General features: G+C 40.2%; 1 protein-coding gene, 1 long non-coding RNA gene and 4 other non-coding genes across 8 annotated transcripts; all 6 read right to left on the reverse strand.

Moving 5' to 3' along the window:
- Nucleotides 1–5,548: 5,548 nt before the first annotated feature.
- On the reverse strand, nt 5,549–9,327 carry rbm43 (RNA binding motif protein 43). The gene is made up of 3 exons (XM_034094499.1): nt 9,283–9,327; nt 7,637–7,728; nt 5,549–7,557 (listed from the first exon to the last, which is right to left on the reverse strand). Exon 3 carries the CDS (start codon nt 7,555–7,557, stop codon nt 6,418–6,420), a length of 1,140 nt encoding a protein of 379 aa, XP_033950390.1. The 5' UTR covers nt 7,637–7,728; nt 9,283–9,327; the 3' UTR covers nt 5,549–6,417.
- A 545-nt stretch (nt 9,328–9,872) lies between these two features.
- Nucleotides 9,873–15,054, reverse strand: LOC117455644 (uncharacterized). Of its 3 annotated transcripts, none has more exons than XR_011644045.1 (6): nt 14,987–15,054; nt 14,715–14,754; nt 13,809–13,888; nt 11,825–11,904; nt 10,999–11,078; nt 9,873–10,006 (listed from the first exon to the last, which is right to left on the reverse strand). It is a non-coding gene; the product is annotated as an uncharacterized lncRNA (long non-coding RNA). The 3 variants fall into 3 exon arrangements; XR_011644044.1 differs by having other exon boundaries at nt 14,982–15,038; XR_011644046.1 differs by lacking the exon at nt 14,987–15,054 and adding an exon at nt 14,940–14,963.
- On the reverse strand, nt 10,798–10,931 carry LOC117455711 (small nucleolar RNA SNORA9). Its single transcript, XR_004553154.1, has one exon. It is a non-coding gene; the product is annotated as a small nucleolar RNA SNORA9 (small nucleolar RNA).
- Nucleotides 11,624–11,757, reverse strand: LOC117455712 (small nucleolar RNA SNORA9). The gene has a single exon (XR_004553155.1). It is a non-coding gene; the product is annotated as a small nucleolar RNA SNORA9 (small nucleolar RNA).
- LOC117455713 (small nucleolar RNA SNORA9) lies at nt 13,608–13,741 on the reverse strand. Its single transcript, XR_004553156.1, has one exon. It is a non-coding gene; the product is annotated as a small nucleolar RNA SNORA9 (small nucleolar RNA).
- LOC117455710 (small nucleolar RNA SNORA9) lies at nt 14,435–14,568 on the reverse strand. The gene has a single exon (XR_004553153.1). It is a non-coding gene; the product is annotated as a small nucleolar RNA SNORA9 (small nucleolar RNA).
- Nucleotides 15,055–21,446: the final 6,392 nt, after the last annotated feature.

The raw sequence follows: 21,446 nt of genomic DNA on the forward strand, positions 1-21,446 counted from the left end.
TGGGAATTAAATGGTTTCGTCCTTTTTTTGGGGAGCTTCCACTAAAGGTACATATTTGTATCATATATTATATTACAACAGAGCTAACCAATCAGAGCAGATTGGGCTCTGGTTTCAGACAGGGGGTGAAAAGAGGTGCTGCAGCACAGGCAGTATGAGAACAATAAAGAGCTTTTTGAACATTAGAGCATGGAGACATGTCCCAGTAGAGACACTACATACTGATATACACCTGAACATCAGCAGGAGAGGACTCTTTAAAGTAGAGACACTACATACTGATATACGCCTGAACATCAGCAGGAGAGGACTCTTTAAAGTAGAGACACTACATACTGATATACACCTGAACATCAGCAGGAGAGGACTCTTTAAAGTAGAGACACTACATACTGATATACACCTGAACATCAGCAGGAGAGGACTCTTTAAAGTAGAGACACTACATACTGATATACGCCTGAACATCAGCAGGAGAGGACTCTTTAAAGTAGAGACACTACATACTGATATACACCTGAACATCAGCAGGAGAGGACTCTTTAAAGTAGAGACACTACATACTGATATACACCTGAACATCAGCAGGAGAGGACTCTTTAAAGTAGAGACACTACATACTGATATACGCCTGAACATCAGCAGGAGAGGACTCTTTAAAGTAGAGACACTACATACTGATATACACCTGAACATCAGCAGGAGAGGACTCTTCAAAGTAGAGACACTACATACTGATATACACCTGAACATCAGCAGGAGAGGACTCTTTAAAGTAGAGACACTACATACTGATATACACCTGAACATCAGCAGGAGAGGACTCTTTGAAGTAGAGACACTACACACTGATATACACCTGAACATCAGCAGGAGAGGACTCTTTAAAGTAGAGACACTACACACTGATATACACCTGAACATCAGCAGGAGAGGACTCTTCAAAGTAGAGACACTACATACTGATATACACCTGAACATCAGCAGGAGAGGACTCTTTAAAGTAGAGACACTACATACTGATATACACCTGAACATCAGCAGGAGAGGACTCTTTAAAGTAGAGACACTACACACTGATATACACCTGAACATCAGCAGGAGAGGACTCTTTAAAGTAGAGACACTACACACTGATATACACCTGAACATCAGCAGGAGAGGACTCTTCAAAGTAGAGACACTACATACTGATATACACCTGAACATCAGCAGGAGAGGACTCTTTAAAGTAGAGACACTACATACTGATATACACCTGAACATCAGCAGGAGAGGACTCTTTAAAGTAGAGACACTACACACTGATATACGCCTGAACATCAGCAGGAGAGGACTCTTTAAAGTAGAGACACTACACACTGATATACACCTGAACATCAGCAGGAGAGGACTCTTCAAAGTAGAGACACTACATACTGATATACACCTGAACATCAGCAGGAGAGGACTCTTTAAAGTAGAGACACTACATACTGATATACACCTGAACATCAGCAGGAGAGGACTCTTTAAAGTAGAGACACTACACACTGATATACACCTGAACACAGGCCCGGACAGGCCATCGGGAGGACCGGGAGGTTTCCCGATGGCCTGGCCTGTTAAGTGGCCTGCTGGCCTGGGGATTCTTTTTTTTATGTATGTATTGTGAACGCAACGCTGCGCAAATGTGGGTCTGACTCTGCCTCACAGAGGGTCACTGGCTGTCTACATGATGTGGCCTGCTGACATGGCCACTTTCATACAGATCATACACTAAAGCCCTCAATTGGTCTCTGTGTGTCACTCAAGCTCGGGAGGGTGTGTGTTCGTGTATGTGTGGCGCGAGCGAGCGAGAAAGCGCGCGCACCGGTTACGGGTATTGTTGTTGTTAGCATCTGGTGCTAGTTAGCTGCGCTAACGGATATAAGGAGCTTTTTCAACAACAAGGTGGAGGGAGAGTCCTCTCCTGTCAGACTGAGAGGCTGATAACTACAGCTCAGGTGAGGTTAAGGACTCTCTGAGTGTTTAGATAGTTAACTTAGTCTAAGTTATCTCCGTGGGTCTCAAACGGTTTGATCACCCTTTATGTAAACACATTTTCCATTTGAGGGGGGAGTGAGATTAGTGAAATATGCATGAATAATAACAACTTTTTTTTTTAAACTTGTTGAGAGCTCAAACTAGTCTTTGCTGCTGCCTCAAAGAGGAGCAGGGGGAGACAGGTGAGGCTGATGCAGGAGCCCATACACACTCACAACTATAAATGAACCAAAAACAAATAAATAAACAAGTTTCAATGTTTTTCATATTGGATATGGTATGTTATTGGTTATGGCCATGTTCTTATGATTTTATGATTATTTAAATGTGTAGGCAGGGCTCGACAGTAACGGTTGCCAGGTTGCCATTGGCAACCATTCAGAAAAAATTGTCAACCGCTTCTTGGCCTTTGGTTGCCATCAGTGGCAGACTGTGTATACATATTGAGCCCTGATAGGCTACAGTTATGTTTCATATGGGTGTAGTCTCTTTATTTCCCCCTCAAAGTGCACCAGATTGATGCATTTAAATCCAACATTTAAAAAAAAAAAATCTTACCGGGGGAGCATGCCCCCTGACCCCTCTATAGGATTTGAGGTCCACCCCCACTTAAAATATGTTCACATGAATAGGTTCCTAAATAGATTTGCAATTTTTTTTAAATAGTAAGCCATGTCCATATGTTTATTTTTGGGTAGTAGATTTAGAGGGCTATCACTATGGGCAGCAACGCTGTAAATATTGACAAATAAATCCAGCAAAATGACACAAAAAACTGGTAGTGGCCTGGCTGGGTGTATAATTCCCGGCCTGACTTATTGTCCCAGTCCGGCTCTGCTTGAACATCAGCAGGAGAGGACTCTTTAAAGTAGAGACACTACATACTGATATACACCTGAACATGAGCAGGAGAGGACTCTTTAAAGTAGAGACACAACATACTGATATACACCTGAACATCAGCAGGAGAGGACTCTTTAAAGTAGAGACACTACATACTGATGTACACCTGAACATGAGCAGGAGAGGACTCTTTAAAGTAGAGACACTACATACTGATATACACCTGAACATCAGCAGGAGAAGACTCTTTAAAGTAGAGACACTACATACTGATATACACCTGAACATGAGCAGGAGAGGACTCTTTAAAGTAGAGACACTACATACTGATATACACCTGAACATCAGCAGGAGAGGACTCTTTAAAGTAGAGACACTACATACTGATATACACCTGAACATCAGCAGGAGAGGACTCTTTAAAGTAGAGACACTACACACTGATATACACCTGAACATCAGCAGGAGAGGACTCTTCAAAGTAGAGACACTACATACTGATATACACCTGAACATCAGCAGGAGAGGACTCTTTAAAGTAGAGACACTACATACTGATGTACACCTGAACATGAGCAGGAGAGGACTCTTTAAAGTAGAGACACTACATACTGATATACACCTGAACATCAGCAGGAGAGGAAGTAGAGACACTACATACTGATATACACCTGAACATCAGCAGGAGAGGACTCTTTAAAGTAGAGACACTACATACTGATATACACCTGAACATCAGCAGGAGAGGACTCTTTAAAGTAGAGACACTACATACTGATATACACCTGAACATCAGCAGGAGAGGACTCTTTAAAGTAGAGACACTACATACTGATATACACCTGAACATCAGCAGGAGAGGACTCTTTAAAGTAGAGACACTACATACTGATATACACCTGCACATCAGCAGGAGAGGACTCTTTAAAGTAGAGACACTACATACTGATATACACCTGAACATCAGCAGGAGAGGACTCTTTAAAGTAGAGACACTACATACTGATATACACCTGAACATCAGCAGGAGAGGACTCTTTAAAGTAGAGACACTACATACTGATATACACCTGAACATCAGCAGGAGAGGACTCTTTAAAGTAGAGACACTACATACTGATATACACCTGAACATCAGCAGGAGAGGACTCTTTAAAGTAGAGACACTACATACTGATATACACCTGAACATCAGCAGGAGAGGACTCTTTAAAGTAGAGACACTACATACTGATATACACCTGAACATCAGCAGGAGAGGACTCTTTAAAGTAGAGACACTACATACTGATATACACCTGAACATCAGCAGGAGAGGACTCTTTAAAGTAGAGACACTACATACTGATATACACCTGAACATCAGCAGGAGAGGACTCTTTAAAGTAGAGACACTACATACTGATATACACCTGAACATCAGCAGGAGAGGACTCTTTAAAGTAGAGACACTACATACTGATATACACCTGAACATCAGCAGGAGAGGACTCTTTAAAGTAGAGACACTACATACTGATATACACCTGAACATCAGCAGGAGAGGACTCTTTAAAGTAGAGACACTACATACTGATATGAACCTCAAAATGGGGCCCCTTGAAGGTTTGTATTGCTGGGCAATCCCAATGTACAGGCCACTCTCCAGATGGGACCAGGGCTTACAGCAGGCACAGTTGAAAACTCTGTAGACTTTGAGTTTATATAAAGCTACTAAAAATGTACTTTGATGCTAGTAGACAAAAAGTACTGATTGATCTAGAACGTCAAACGATCTATCTCCATGACTGTTAAACAAACACAATCCAATATGGACACCATGAGATGCATGTCGTCAATCCATCCACAATTTCAAGTCAAGACTGAACATTGATGCTAAATATTTGGAGTCATTTTGTAAACTAAGCCTTTAATTGTTAGGCAAACCCTCCAAATAGGAAGTCCTGGTTTGGCGCTGTTATGATGGAAAGCAGTACTGTGCTTTCGGATACCATGGCAACAGACAAATACTAACAGGGGAACTTCAGAGGGCCATTTTTGTATCAGTCTGATCTGTGTTTTGTTATTACTCACAATTGTTGTCACGGGTGCAGCCCTGTTTTAATGGACTCTTTAATGCAGAACAGCATTCATTAGAACATATGACCAGACCAGTAAAGGCTCCTAGAGACCATCAAACTGAAACATTCAGAAATCATTTAAAATATCTACCTACCGTAGAGCATCTGATAACTTGAAAGCCTGTTCTTTTTTGTTAACTCTAGAGTGAGTTTAACATCGTTACGTTAAGGGTACAATATCCTCCAGTTACCCTTCCTCTAAAAACCCAGTTACATCCTCATCAGCCAGAGGAACTTCCTCTCTCAGTGTGACTTCAGTCCAGAGTCTGACACTGTTTCACTTCCTCTCGCGCCTGTTTCTGTCTCCATCTGGAAGATAGATGGTGCCTTCAGGTGTTACCGAAACAACAACAGAAAGGCAGTGGCAAGAGCTTAAAAAGCAAACTGTAACCCAAACACTCCGGTGAGGCAAATGCTCTATTGTGCAATGTTAACATAAGTAGTGTTGTTTATCCGGCCCTGAATCTGTTCTTCTTTGGTCTACTCCCCTTTCACATCAATTCATTCAAATATGTTTACGTTACGGCTGAAAAAATAACCAAAACACATAAACACATAAATCTCATTATCAAAATCTGAAAACACTTTATTGGTCAGTGTTTTAAAAACGTAAATAGATTCTTCAGTTTTCCTGTTTACATACATTCTATTTTAGCCCTTCTGTTTAATGCAAACATACAGTGCAAGAGAAAAGCAATAATTAAACCACATGCTGCGAGAGCTGCCAGTTAAATAACTGTTTTCAGTGCAGGAGAGTTTGAAGATACAATATTGATCGATTATTTGAATGTAATATATTTTAAAAAATCTAATAATAATAGTGTCAGAGTCTAAATCAGTACATTGCATGATATTTATCAATCTGACTTTTTGATTTAAATGTTACACTTCAACAACAATCCTTTTAAAGAGATGATTGAAAGGACAACAGATCCCAACCCATATTGTGTCTTATATTAACGGTTATGTTTTGTTTCTCACAATCCGGTATATTGGTACAGTATCTGTGTCCAACAGTGATTATAAAACTGAAAGTCAAATGAAAATGTCAATAAAAATGATATGCTTTTGGAAACTGAACTGAAACAATGCTGATTCAAAAATACTAATTTTAGTAAATCATTTCATTTTCAAGGCTATAATGTATCACTACCAATAAAAGGAGACGGCATCAATACACGTCAGTCTCGTGATATTGAACCTCGGAAAGTGAACAAACCAGCAGATGGCGCTATGCTACAATAGACTTACAATCAATCTCTATTGTGAAAGTAAACCCAGTGTTACAAATATGTCCCCATACGAATCCAGTTCTCATGTAGTGCAACTGCAGACTCCATAATAACTGCTTTTAAGACACATAATAGTGTCAACAAAATGTATGATAAGGTAGCATGGTCTTTCTACCTCATTTACAGAACTTCACTCCTTATTTTTTCTTTTTCCTTAAAGATGTCAACTTTCCCTTTAAACTGTTCCAGGCTTTCTTAGGTGATTTAGGACTTTTCCCTTCCTCCTTTTGCACCCTTTCTTTCGGGGCGTATCTTCTGGATTCAGGGCGTCTTCTATCCATTGAAGCTCCACCAAAGCAACCAGCAGCTCCCCGCTCCTCGTCCTGGTACCTCGAAGGAGAGTAACCTGCCTCATATGACGTGTCGACGCCCCCCCTATCTCTGGCGTTCGTGTGACTGACCGGTGGCAGAGAGCTGCTCCTCCTATTCTCTATTGTGACCGACGTCCTCTCTGGATGTCGTGACTGCGCCCTCTGCCTCCGTAAGAGTATGTGCTTTAAATCGTGGCTCTCACGGGACGGTCCAATCAGGCGAAGTTTGACGTCCATGGGACATACGAGCACTGAGTTGTAAATGTTTCTGTCTTTCTTGATCTTCTCTAAAAGCACCCTGCCTTCTTGATCCATGTCCTTTAGAAGGACTTCCTGTGTGCGCAGTGATTGGTTGAGATCATCCAGGAGGCTCTGTAGTTTACCGACCGCTGTTCTCGCGCTCTTCCCATGTAGAGTGATGCTGGCGCTATCGCCTACTTTTACTACCGCCATTCTGACATTATGGCATTCCACGATGCCATCAATGTCTCTTTTCCTGAGCCGATGTGCGTACCTAAACACGTCTTCATCGACGATAAATGACTCACTTCGAGGACTGAATGAGCCGCGCTGATCTGGTTCTGGAGAAGGAGACGCTTTGTATGGTGGGCTTGGAAGTTTGTTTGGAGATGACGGAGGCGAGGAGGAGGAGGGTGAAGATGGAGAAGAGTGCGGAGGCTTGTCTCGGCTTCTGTTAGCATTGGACACTGAGCTGTTTCGGGGGTAGTGTTTGGAAACGGCTCCAGAGGAAGCATAGGAGGCTTTTGGGACCGTCTTACTGTCTGATTTAACAATCTGCTCCAGAGAGGCCTTCGCAGCTTTGAGTTTCAGAAACGACCCCTTCACACGCACCTGGTCTTGACTCAGATACGTCAAACTAAAGCCATGTGACTGGAGTAGTTCTATCACCTCCGCCTCATTGGGGAAAAGGTTCAAATGTACTGTTGCCTCCACTGGTAAATCCATCTGAGAGAGGGCGGGGAAAAAGGCCATTTTGAATCTGAGCTGACACAACATGGATAATGTGTAATCAATGTTCGGTTACCTGAGGATGTTCAGAGGATTTGACTGTTAGATGATATTGTTGCCAATTCACCTCCAATACATGGGAGCATTTAGGCAGGACTGGAGCAGCAACTGTGAAAAATATTTTTTTTAATTATTATTATCGGTTTAAAGAATGACTGACCTCAACCAGCATTCTAATACAGGAATGAAAATAAGCGTCCTGTGAATGTAGCCATTTTTTATGTTGTGTATATTGTATTGAAAAACTAAAATGACCATAACACTACTATTATTAACTTAAGAATACAGTATATATGTCAAGAGCCTGACAGGTAGAACTAAATATTCCATAGGAATTATAATTATATAATTAAAAAATGCACTGAACTGATACTGAATTACAGTAGCAAATCGTGTCTATCACAACTGGACCATCTGTAGACACACACACACCCCCGCAAAACTGTCAATCCAAACATATGCTCTCATTCAGTGTAACGGCCAGGGCATTCTATCAAGTATATAGAATACCTTGGTTGAAGGATATTCTACCCATAGACCCAGAACAAGATCTGATTGGTTGTTTTTTCTTTCTAATACAAAACCACTCAGATGCGTAGTGCATGGACCGAGAAAGACAAGACAAACAAATCAACGTAACACTGTAATATTACAGATCAACAACACAGATAAGATTCTCATTTATTCATTTTATTTATATAATTAAATCGATTTTTTTTTTTTTTGTTTGTTTTATCTGAGTGTTCCAGGGTATTCTCTGAATACCTTGAAGGCCCTGGCGGTTCGCCACTGCTGAAATATGACACTGGAAATAACTTAGGGCCACATGTAACATGTTCCACCATGAACTTATTATTGCAGCTCCTAAAGATGGCCAGCAGATGGCGATAAAGGCCACAACGTGGTTAATAAGAATGAAAAGAAGAAATGATGGCTTTAGTTTAGGTTTAAAGGCAGAAAAGCATCAACCACAACATACAAGTAAAAGCGTAATAAATTATACGTCTAGTTGTCACTATTTCCTTATTGATATTCTTTTTTTGTCCAACTGGAAAAAGTGAAATAAATGATTCCTCTGGATAATAGATATAGATTTTATTCAACCCTGGATGTTTCTTTTTTGGTAATTGATGTTATTGTTTAAAGTGTAATGTCTATAACACTTTTCATAATTTTTTTCAAAATATATTCTGTAGAAAGCAGAAACATTAGTTGAGTATGTAGACTGCAATACTCAATCGTGCTTCCCCTTTTCTCCATCTGCACACTATGATAGTTAAAGTAAACGTTTTTCAGTCTTAATAATTTGTCTAACTTAAGGGTAAATACTAATATTTCATCAAGGCAACATGAAATTTAAAGTCCTTTTCATCGAAAGTGAAAGTAATTCCGTTTCAGGTAAATTGGGTTTCTTGGGCTCCTGCAACTTTACGAAACTTGAGTTAATTCAGATTGAAAACCGAGTCAAGCCGCATGCCAGTAGGCTACAGATAAAATGCACGATCTTTATCAAGCAATAACTTGTGTATATTGAATCGTAGTAACATCCCCCAAACTGTTTCACTTCACTCTGTAATATTTCCAGTAAAGGCAAACACACAGCAAAGCAGGCTAAATAAATGGCTTAACACTAAAAAGGGCTTTGATAGATATATCACTTACTTAAAAACTCACTCCTGTTATCTCCATGACATGACACCAGTGCGATGAAATCGAAAGCAATGTCGTCACTTCCGGTCCAGATTTACAGTTCATGATTTTGACAGTAAAATACATTTCCTTCTCGAATTTTTTTTCTAGGCAAGTTAAAGGTGGGGTAGGTAATTTTGGAGAAATTGTAAAGTAAATACAATAGCTACTGTCAAATTATCTGTCTCAATCTAAAAATATCAGTAACTATTATTAAGCAAATACCTTTAAAGGCAATAGAGGTAATGCATTCAATCTGCAGCAGAAGTCATTTGTTACCAGAGTGAAAACTAAATGTTTTTTATTTTCAATAATAATAATTTCACAACACCGCGTTACAGAGTATACTTAACACGTTATGTAAAGCCATTTTGGGCAGAGAACTAAGAGGATATTAACTTCAGGCTTTCAAAGATCAAATGTAATGCCATTATGTGTGGGTATTCACAAGTAGAAATATTTATAAAGTAGTTATTTTCCAGTATTTTGAAACCAGTTTTACAAATCAAAAGCATTTTCACTTTTTACAGTTTCAGGATTTCTCCAACTGACAAACACAGGTCATTAGTTTAGAAAGTTTATTTCAACAGTGTGGAAAACAAGAAAACCATTAAAGAAATATTCTGCAGATGTACAAATGTGACCAATTATTTTCTTCTGCAGACTTGAAGTTGGTTTCTCCGACCCTCAGGGAAATCTGCAGGAAAATACATTTCAATTAATTATTTGTTATGCAAGAACAGTGAAAGCTGTCATCACACTGATTTGAAGAAATAACCATATGGTAATAATGGCCCTACATTTTCATAAAATGGCATTGTGATACACTTTGTGCAATTAGCTAAATTGGTATAGTCTAAAAGAATCAATATAATATTGTGATGAAACATGCCATTTAAATTCATAACGTATATAGCAGTCATGCTGCTGTTCTCTGCTACAAAAAGGAGAAACATTGTTCATGTTATAGCATTGTTACGTTCATCTTTTAATATAAAGCTAAAATGTATACCCTCAATGTTGTGTACATTTCTTCTTCTGGTGTAGAAAAATATATATTTAAGGCATTTTATCAAGGTTTGAATTCCAGTGTCGTCTAGCTCAGGTCTTTGGCATTGTGATACACTTTGTGCAATTAGCTAAATTGGTATAGTCTAAAAGAATCAATATAATATTGTGATGAAACATGCCATTTAAATTCATAACGTATATAGCAGTCATGCTGCTGTTCTCTGCTACAAAAAGGAGAAACATTGTTCATGTTATAGCATTGTTACGTTCATCTTTTAATATAAAGCTAAAATGTATACCCTCAATGTTGTGTACATTTCTTCTTCTGGTGTAGAAAAATATATATTTAAGGCATTTTATCAAGGTTTGAATTCCAGTGTCGTCTAGCTCAGGTCTTTGACATGAGACTTATTCACTGCAGACTTATTCACTTGGATCAGTACACAAAGCATGTGGTCCATCTCTAAACCTGAGGTGACATGTTGGAGGTTTACCTATAACCCTGCTGCAAGGAGTCACAGCAGGGCCTCAAACGGCCTCTCGTCTCTCTAGCAGACACTATAGGAAAGATCAGAGCCACTGCAGGCTGAGCCTCGCTGGAAGGTCTGCACGCGAGCAACGTTTAAAGATAGGAACTGGGCTACGGTCATGTGTTGGCTTTACTTTGAAAACACTGACCTTAGTGTTCAGCTCATGCTGGAGCTGCAGAGGTCAGTCAGGAGGTCTGAGCGGGGCAGAGCCTGGCTTCATCTCTAGTTCTGTAAAAGAAAGTCATATTATAAGTACTGTGTTTTTTATACAACATTTCCCTATAAAGGTTACATCAAGCTTTATGTGCACTTAAAGTCTTTGCCTACGTGAGCAAGTTCAAGCAGAACATGATAATCAAAAATGGTTCATTGGTCCCACCATGGGGAAAGGTACAGCCGAACAGCGGCTAAGGGACAGTGCAGATGAAGGCAAACATAAGTAAGTAACCTATTAAATGAATAGGCAAGCAGACATGCAATAAGAAATGATCCATGAACTAAGAAACAAGTAGCAGCATGTATTTCTCTGCACGTCACAATAAAGAATGTCTCTGTATCATGTATATTTATTTTTGCCTTGCTAATTAATAAGTTGTAAATATAACCAATGAACAGTGAATATTTGTGCCTGCATCATCATCCCTTCATGGCACATGGTCCACTATTGCTTGAAGGTGTTCCCCTTTATGATGTGCATTCATAAGAGAACATTACACAGATTTAGGCTAGGTTTAAACTAATAATAATTCCCTTAAACAATAAGTGGCAGTGTAGTTTGTTGGAGGTTTACCTATAACCCTGCTGCAAGGAGTCACAGCAGGGCCTCAAACGGCCTCTCGTCTCTCTAGCAGACACTATAGGAAAGATCAGAGCCACTGCAGGCTGAGCCTCGCTGGAAGGTCTGCACGCGAGCAACGTTTAAAGATAGGGACTGGGCTACGGTCATGTGTTGGCTTTACTTTGAAAACACTGACCTTAGTGTTCAGCTCATGCTGGAGCTGCAGAGGTCAGTCAGGAGGTCTGAGCGGGGCAGAGCCTGGCTTCATCTCTAGTTCTGTAAAAGAAACACCACAACAACATTTAACTACAGTACTGTGTATTTATGTTTAATATATAAACAAAACAAAACAGGTAATACAACTGGAATGAAAGGATGACAACAGCTAATGTAAGGTAGTTTTAAACCGACCATACACACATCTGTAGATTGATTTGACAGAATAAAGCAGTATTCGCTGGTTGTCAAAAGGGCTGTACAAATTGAATGTTTTTGTTATCAATTCATCTGTTGATTACTTTCTCGAAGGATAAATTGTTTGATCTATACAAATTCAGAAAATAGTCAAATGTCTCCTAATTTTTCCAAGTCCCCGTTGGTGTCCTTAAATGGCTTTTGTCAGTCTAAATGAAGAGGAAGTCACTTAACCGCTAGAGCCTATAGAATCGAGGGGAAGTTCCACATACACGTTACCAAATAAGGAGTGAGAGTGACGAGCAGCCATAATACCCAAAACAGGAAGCCGTCCTACACTCTGGAAGCTACCATTAGCAGCTAATATGAAAACTCAATTTTTGACATAGAAATTGAATTATGGATTATCAATAATTTTTTCAAAGTGACGGACACTTTGGATTCAGCCGCGTTGTAATGCCATTGAACACAACGTATGATCAGAATATCAGCGAAAGGTGAGCATATCTCCGTTTTTGCAACGTCGTGTGTTTTCTGGGTTTGCTTCCCGTCGCGAGTTTTGATCGTTCAGTGACGATATTTATATGTATCGTATCTGTGGAATCTCAGCTTGCTAGCAAAGCTCGTTTGTGCAGATCCGATAAGTATATCGATCGATTTATACCTAGAACCTGCGGTCCTCAGACTCTGGCCTGCTTACCACCCCCCGCACCAAACTGCGAACCTTTGGGGACAGAGCCTTCAGTGTGGCAGCCCCCACCCTCTGGAACGCTCTCCCTGTGGAGATTCGCAACATCCCCACACTCGACGCCTTCAAAGGGTCCTCAAGTCCCACCTGTTTGCCAAGGCTTTCGGCCCCTAATCGATCTGTTGTTTTGTCTGTCTGACTTTTGTTATGTTTGTTTTTGCCCTATTACTTGCAAAGCGACCTTGGGTCCCTTGAAAGGCGCTATATAAATCCAAGCTATTATTATTATTAGAGTTCTGTGCCAACGCGTTAGCATTTTTTCGCTCAGGACTCACTTAGACGCTTCTTGTGAGACTTGCGTTTTGTTTCGGTAAAAATTGTTCATATGGTCAGTTAGCTGAGTTTCTTCCCGTTAAGTGAGTATGACACATTCATAGTTTATTACATTTTAAGAAGCCCTGAGACACAGATTCGTGAAAATAGCCCGTTAAGCAGCCTTCTGCTTGAAAAATTACTTTAATGACTAATTGAATATCCCAATAGTGAGCGATCATTTTTCCTTTTAAACGATTATTCAATTAAGCCGTGGTTTTTACTTAACAGATGTGTCAAACGTAGGGGGGGGAAGCAAATTCAACATCATGATGTCCGACTTTAAAATGACGCACTATGTGTATTATTCATAAACCGATAAGCAGTGAAATGTACCGATACAATATTTAGCCTGGACCCTAATCCCTTCATGGCACACGGTCTACCATTTGTAGAAATAGTGTTCCTTTATGGTTCACCAACATTAGAAAACAATACACAGAATATGGGCAGGATGAAACTCCTTAGTAACAATAACTCACTTTTAAGAACAAGTCCCTCTGCAGTTTGTTGGAGGTTTACCTATAACCCTGCTGCAAGGAGTCACAGCAGGGCCTCAAACGGCCTCTCGTCTCTCTAGCAGACACTATAGGAAAGATCAGAGCCACTGCAGGCTGAGCCTCGCTGGAAGGTCTGCACGCGAGCAACGTTTAAAGATAGGGACTGGGCTACGGTCATGTGTTGGCTTTACTTTGAAAACACTGACCTTAGTGTTCAGCTCATGCTGGAGCTGCAGAGGTCAGTCAGGAGGTCTGAGCGGGGCAGAGCCTGGCTTCATCTCTAGTTCTGTAAAAGAAAGTCATATTATAAGTACTGTGTTTTTTATACAACATTTCCCTATAAAGGTTACATCAAGCTTTATGTGCACTTAAAGTCTTTGCCTACGTGAGCAAGTTCAAGCAGAACATGATAATCAAAAATGGTTCATTGGTCCCACCATGGGGAAAGGTACAGCCGAACAGCGGCTAAGGGACAGTGCAGATGAAGGCAAACATAAGTAAGTAACCTATTAAATGAATAGGCAAGCAGACATGCAATAAGAAATGATCCATGAACTAAGAAACAAGTAGCAGCATGTATTTCTCTGCACGTCACAATAAAGAATTTCTCTGCATAGTGTTTTATTTATTTTTGCCTTGCTAATTAATAAGTTGTAAATATAACCAATGAACAGTGAATATTTGTGCCTGCATCATCATCCCTTCATGGCACATGGTCCACTATTGCTTGAAGGTGTTCCCCTTTATGATGTGCATTCATAAGAGAACATTACACAGATTTAGGCTAGGTTTAAACTAATAATAATTCCCTTAAACAATAAGTGGCAGTGTAGTTTGTTGGAGGTTTACCTATAACCCTGCTGCAAGGAGTCACAGCAGGGCCTCAAACGGCCTCTCGTCTCTCTAGCAGACACTATAGGAAAGATCAGAGCCACTGCAGGCTGAGCCTCGCTGGAAGGTCTGCAGTGTTCACAACGCAATACAGAAGTCTCTTTAAAATGTTTAAAATGCTTGCCGTTTCCGGTCCGAACACCGCACTTCAATGCGTTCACATGGGCTGGTAGATAAATGACTGCTTCTTAAGTGTAAAACAAAAGTAAACTAAGTTTTACCTTAGCATATTTAAGATGGACAGTGACCCACGCCTTCAGTCTGTGAACACAGAAAATAAAAACGTGTTGTAAAAAGTAACATGAATGTGATGCAGTTAGCAAAAGCACACCGCTCGCGCTTAACTGACTTAAACAGTTTAAAAACAACGTTCCTCAACAAAACCGACTTTCTATTACAGTTGAAAGATTATAATTATATTTCAAGAAGTCAGAAACGTTACATACTTTGTAATTTAAGTAAGATGGAAGCAGATAGAATAAGCGTACCTTACCCAACCCAGGCATGCCGTGAAGTAGAAAGAAACATACAGTGCCGGATGTGACGTCCTTACGTTTTGGCACGGGGTTTCCTTCTCCTTCTCCATACCATGGATGTATAATAAGCTCCATACAAGGTGTATCCCAGCCAGCAGGGAGCAGTATAGTACCAAATATCGCGGTAGGGTGTTAAACATCCATGGTTTGAACCTGAAATAGTCTACATTTCTATGATTTCATTAGGGACATTTAGTCTTTTTAAGCTTTAGATCCATCATTTTCCTGCCAAGAGTGTGAAGCCATTTTTGTAGGAACTCCGCCTATAAATAGGCGACAATAAACTGAAGCCAGAATACCTTTAAGGATAACGTTGTCTCCATTGAAACCCACAAAAAACCCAATTGATTCCACGGCCATTAAAGCATGAAATCATGCATTTTATTATGACAGGCTTTCAGTCTAGAGCCCTTTCTTCAAATGAAACTCTTTTTTTTATTTCCACTAAATTAAGCAATTTTCTTATCTTAAAAAACATGTTAAAGCCTAAAGCAGAATTAAGCTTTGATGAGAAAGAGGAGAAAATAAAGGCCATACGAAACAGACCAATCAAAATAACAAAACAGCAAGATAACATGTGAAGTAATACAATAAAAAACTAAGAAATCATGTGGGTTTATGATAAAATACATGTGACAATCCAACGAGTTGCATGCAATTTGGGGACCTTTATTTAACAAAAAAGGGCTACAAATGTAAGATTTTTTACAGTATATTAATACATTTATATGCAAACAATTCCAAAACAGTTTGACTCACTTCCTCTTGCTGATCATTTCACAATATTTCTCAATAGAAAACAAATGTGCACCTTTAGTTCAAAATAAGATGGAGAATGGAAGTTTCCTATGTTATGATTAGATGCCATGGCTTAAACATTTACCCATGACGACTGAAAACATTACAACCATTTTGTATGGAATTATCACATCATAGAAGAATGAAACTCTTGACATTGTGTCTATAAAGTTATTTGAATATGCTTGCCCAGTGCTCAGGCTGGGGGGGGCAGCTCAGGAGCATGCTCGTGGTCGATGACTCAGACTGCATTACCGTAGAACAATAACCCTCATAGAGGATCAGGGTGTGCTGTGCCTGATCCATCAGCAGACGCGCGGATGAATTTCAGCTTTGTTAGCGCGCAGTGATGCTGACCACTCGCCCAGCTGACTGGCTCTGCACGCTGATAAAGAAAAGTCACAATCTGAATCTGTGTTTACACACAAAGATGATGTGTGTCTGCCGCTCCTCTTGTTTCTGCATGACTGAGACTCTGAGCTTTTAAAGAAAGTGTGTGTATTTCATAAACAAAAGTGGTGCCTTCTAAGAGTTGAGCTTTGTTGAAGTTAGAAATAAGAAAAGAGCACATTGTCTTGTACGCACTGCCTCCGACGTCTCCACCAAACAATATTATATTTATCACAGTTTGATCTCTATGAATAATCCGATTTCCAGCATGTCTCTGGGATTAATTATAACAGAGTCTCTGCATGAGAAACAACAGATCAGGCCAAGCTTGAAATAATGTACCAGACTTGTTAGATGATCCAGATCAGATAATCACATGTCAGCCTCTGGGTATGATCTATAGCTCTCTGACCAAAATGCTTATCCACAATGTATTTACACTCGGTAGTTGTTGCTAAGGCAGAGCGGTAGCTATACGCAGGCCGGAGGTCATGTTCTCTGACTTATGAGGAGAACATGATGGGTCTTAAGATCAAGACAAGGGGTTGGGGTTATGTTAAAGCTGCACTAATCAATAGGGTTGTATGAATCCATTCAATGGTCAACAAGTATGGATGCAAAGTATAAAACAACTATGCAAATCATCATTTTAAATATACGCTCTTATTTTGAAGAAAGCCCTTATGTTAAGAGGAGATCTATTTTTATAGATTGTTATTTATTTAAATGTATTGAAGAACCCAGTAATGAAATAGTCCTATGTGCAGTATATACATTGCTCTTTGTGAGTATATGTAGCGGATTGTGTAAAATAGGCTTATGATATTGTGTTATATCGCAGGCCGAAAATGGTATTCCAGACTTTGTAATACAAGCACATATTGTTTCTGATATCAAATGATATCATGATTAACACTGTTAATAATCAATAGGTCTACATTGTTCGTTATCATGTGGCTACCGACCGACAGGGTGTTAGACTTGGAATGAAGCTAGTAACGACAACAGAGAGGTTGAACTGCTGAATCAATCTTGGGTGAGACGTCAGAGGAGGACAGACGTCGCTCCACATCAACGTCACACCTGATCCGTCTGCTGCCTGCAGGCGTGCAGCCAGCAGACGCACCGCCGCGTCTAATGTCGTCACCGCTCTCTGATTCATCAAGGTGACGCTGTGGGAGTCACCTGCCGCTGAGAGTCCATCCTGAGAGCCTTCTCAACGTCAGCCATTGATCTTTAATCCATCTGTTAAGTGGGTTTATGTCCTCCATGTGTCGAACTGCTGCACAATGAACATGCAGTGTGGAACAAATCAGGAATCCTGCATGTGTGTCCCTCAGCGGGGAAATGCTCAGTGTTACACCAAAGGGGACGGAGCAGATACAAGGCGACAACATATGAGGACTAACTTTTAAAATAACGTGGCAACTTTGTGTTAAAGGAATATATTCTGCATGTTGTCAGGTTCATATCAGTATGTCGTGTCTCTCCTGGGACACGTCTCTCCTGGGACACGTCTCTCCTGGGACACGTCTCTCCTGGGACACGTCTCCATGCTTTATGTTCAGAAAGCTCTTTATGTTTCTCATACTGCCTGTGCTGCAGCACCTCTTTTCACCCTCTGTCTGAAACCAGAGCCCAGTCTGCTCCGATTGGTTAGCTGGCCGGCTTTGTTGTGATTGGTCAACCACTAAGAGATGTCCTGCCCCTTAGCCTATCACGTACAATGTGTTGTGTTCGCAATTAGAAGGGGGAGTGTTACATAGTGATGTCACTACACAAAGCTATACAACACGCGACAGGAAAGGGTCAACCCAAAGCATAATGGGGCTTCCTGTGATACATTCATTTAAATAAGTACATGAGGTGGAAAACATCAGGATGATAAGGTCAATTAACATATAGAAGTCGAGGAAATAGCACTCAGTAGTAATAATAATAATAATAATAGATTACATTTGTATAGTGCCTTTAAGGGACCCAAGGCCGCTGTACATGGTGAACAAACAAACAAACAAACAAACAAACAAACAAACAAAAGGGGCAAATAATAAAGGCAAACATTAATAGCAGTAATACTGTAACACTGTACGGTTTTATTTCAGAACAGTGGTGTTACAGTGTTCAGTAGTGAAATCATGGTTTACTTTAAAACAGGAAAAGTGAGCGTTATGATGTTTTTGACCAATTATCGCAGATATATTAAATGTGCATCAGAAGAAACAGACAAAAGCATGAAATCCTCAAAGTGAAAAAGCTAAAAGCAGAACATATTTGACCTTTGTGCTTTTGATCAATCACCTGATCAAATGATACAACCATCAAATATACAGTACACTACATTTGAGTGTATTTTGTTTAGCTCATGTATTCATCTGGGGTTTTTAATCAATGCATGAGGCGGATATGTTCCGGTATCTGTTGAGTTTACTGTTCCCATAACCAGTCACAAACACATTGTAACGTTGTCTACTGATGTAATGAAGTGCAAGCTCTGTTGTGACTGTAACGCTCAGTGGCAGGGCCCTCTGTCTGCGAGTGCTGAGGAGCCACGGCTCAGCCTGACAGCTCCACACGGCCTCTCTTATGGAGCACGCTGCCGTCTGAGAGGCTTTCAGTTTACACTTTGAGGATAAAGGAAGTTTGATTCGTACTTGAGGGGTTTAATGAGCACTTAATCCCTTCCACCTGATCCCTGTTCACCCAAATGAGCAGACATACTTCATTCCCGTGAGGTGGAGGAACAGGAAGGGCGGGAATGTCCTTATGGTGCTCTCATCATTTTCAGTTCTGTCCATTGTTCATGAATGTAACTAAGTAACCAACATTTACTCAGGAAATATTTAAATGCAAATTGAAGGTACTTTTCTGTAGTACTTCCAATGTATGCTACTTTATACTTCGACTTCGACTAATAAACTGTGAAAAGTGATTATTATTGTGGTTCAAGCTCCAGCAGTACTATGTATAAAGTATTCAAAAATTAGCATAACTTTTTCTTCAACATGAATTAACACATGAATGCCTCTTTAAATATAATAAAGAAGTATATCAAATGGGGCTTTGTGCACTGTGACTATGAAAAGGTTCCGTTTGTTTTGATTCTATTACATTTGTACTTATAATTAAAGGTGGGGTAGGTAAGTTTGAGAAACCGGCTCGAGATCGCTAGAATTTGAAAATACACAACCGGAGAAAATCTGCCACTTCCTCACAGAGCCCCTCCTCCAACACACATGAACGCGCACATGACCAATGAGGGCACGAGATAAGTTTGTGCCCCGATGGAAGGCTGACAGGCAGGTAGGCCATCCAGTTACTTTAGCCAGGCCGGCTCAGATGATTGGTCGTGCTTTTTACACTACGGCAATTTTTGTATGGATTTGTTGTCAAAGCACTTCAGATATTCATTGCTATCGGGATGTTAAGAGCATTCCATGGAATATAACAAAAAGTGTATCTCGAGCCGGTTTCTGAAACTTACCTACCCCACCTTTAAGTAAAGTTCCAATGCAGGAATGCTCTTTTTAACTGTGTTCCGGCATTTGATTTGAAGTCAAAACATCTCGACACACTTCTTCCAACACAGACGCAGTCGGGGAGAGTGGGGTAAGATGAGCCAAGTTGACCCTTTATCTAGAGAGCTGCGCACATTTGTCGTCATGTGATTATATATCCAGGAAGCACCCATCATTGTTTGTTGGCTGTGATGGAGAGAAGCAAATGGTAACGTTTCAAACGTGTTTCTTTCATAATAAACCATGTTTGGCTTGTCAAAGTACACGTTCAACATGTCAGGTATAATTACTGTTGTGTCATCATAGGAAATGTATACTGGTCTAAAAATATGTATCAAACATGTTGGTTATTTTGCAATGAGTAGAACCATGTGAATCATCTAGCTAAAGATTAGCATGTCATGAAAAAAAGTCATATATTCTTCACGGCCCTTTCTCATAGATGCATTATTTACATTTTGATTGACAGAAGACATCCTAAAGTTAATGTTGTTGTCATTTGACTTCTATCTCATTTGTCCTTGCCTAGAGGACCACATAAGTAAACATTGTTTCATCGTACCCCACTCTCCCCCACTGCACTTACTGTTGGTACAGTTCACTTCAACATGTCCATGTTTCTACTTTCTACCTCACTACATCTCAGAGGCAACATTAAACCTTTTTGCTCACATCTATCTGACTCCTACTGTAAAGTTCCTAGTTACTTATTACATACAAAACATATGATATATGATGTTTTGCAGGAGTCTGGTTATTTACAAAATATCAAAAATGGCCTCTACATTGAAAAACTGAACAGTTCTTAGAAAGGCTACAGTAAAATATAATATAACCTAATGTATTCTAAAATAGTATAATAATATATCTGGTACTTTTACATGTGAAAGTTAAAATGAGAAAGGAGAAGACCAAACGTAGGGAAACGTAAAAGCAAAAGCAAGCGGGAAAAGTGCGGATATAAAAGTTAAGATAACAACTGTGCTGACATGGTGATCTTCCATTCTAAAATCATACATGGAGGACATACAGAATGGAGCTTTGAACAGTGTACAGTTGAGAAAGAAGTTGGATCACACAAGTTTTCCAGTACATGATTTTCCGAGCGTGGACACTGAGTCAGCATCTAAATGCTGCAGGACATGGCCCCCCCTCCCCCCCCATCTTCCACAGCCCTGGCCAGCCCCCCATGTCTCTTCACACACCGTGGCTCCATGGCAGCATTACATCCAGGTTATTCAGGGCCTCCAGATCCTTCTCTGAAAGCTGCATCACATGACTCAGCTTCCCAGATTCATGACTCTGCCAAAGCTCTCACTCACTGTTTCTCTCCGGGACGTCCACATCATAAGTAGCAACATGCACCAAGTGTCCTCTCTAGCAGTCATGATAAGTGAAAAACAGCAACATGACTCACGCTGTGTTCAGATTGCACAACCTGTGTAAAAGTGTTGCTCACGACTGTTTACAGCCCAAGTGGATCAAATGTTTTGTTCTCATGCTATCAAAGCAAGAGCACATTTCACAAAGCAGGCATTAGCGATAAGAGCATTTTTATGATCAGCAACAGAACTTATATTAGGCTACTCAAACATATTTCACAACAGCTTTCTTCCTCTGAGGATTGTTCTGTTGACACATGTGATTGCAACTCAGGAAATGTTAACCAATAAAAACACCAGCGACACATACTGTGCTTGCAATGAGTGTT

This window comes from Pseudochaenichthys georgianus, chromosome 11 (genome assembly GCF_902827115.2).
Source record: "Pseudochaenichthys georgianus chromosome 11, fPseGeo1.2, whole genome shotgun sequence".
NCBI lineage: Eukaryota > Metazoa > Chordata > Actinopteri > Perciformes > Channichthyidae > Pseudochaenichthys > Pseudochaenichthys georgianus.

What these genes read in the sequence shown, in the direction of transcription:
- rbm43 (XM_034094499.1), bottom strand. Translation starts at nt 7,557, where the DNA reads ATGGATTTACCAGTGGAGGCAACAGTACATTTGAACCTTTTCCCCAAT.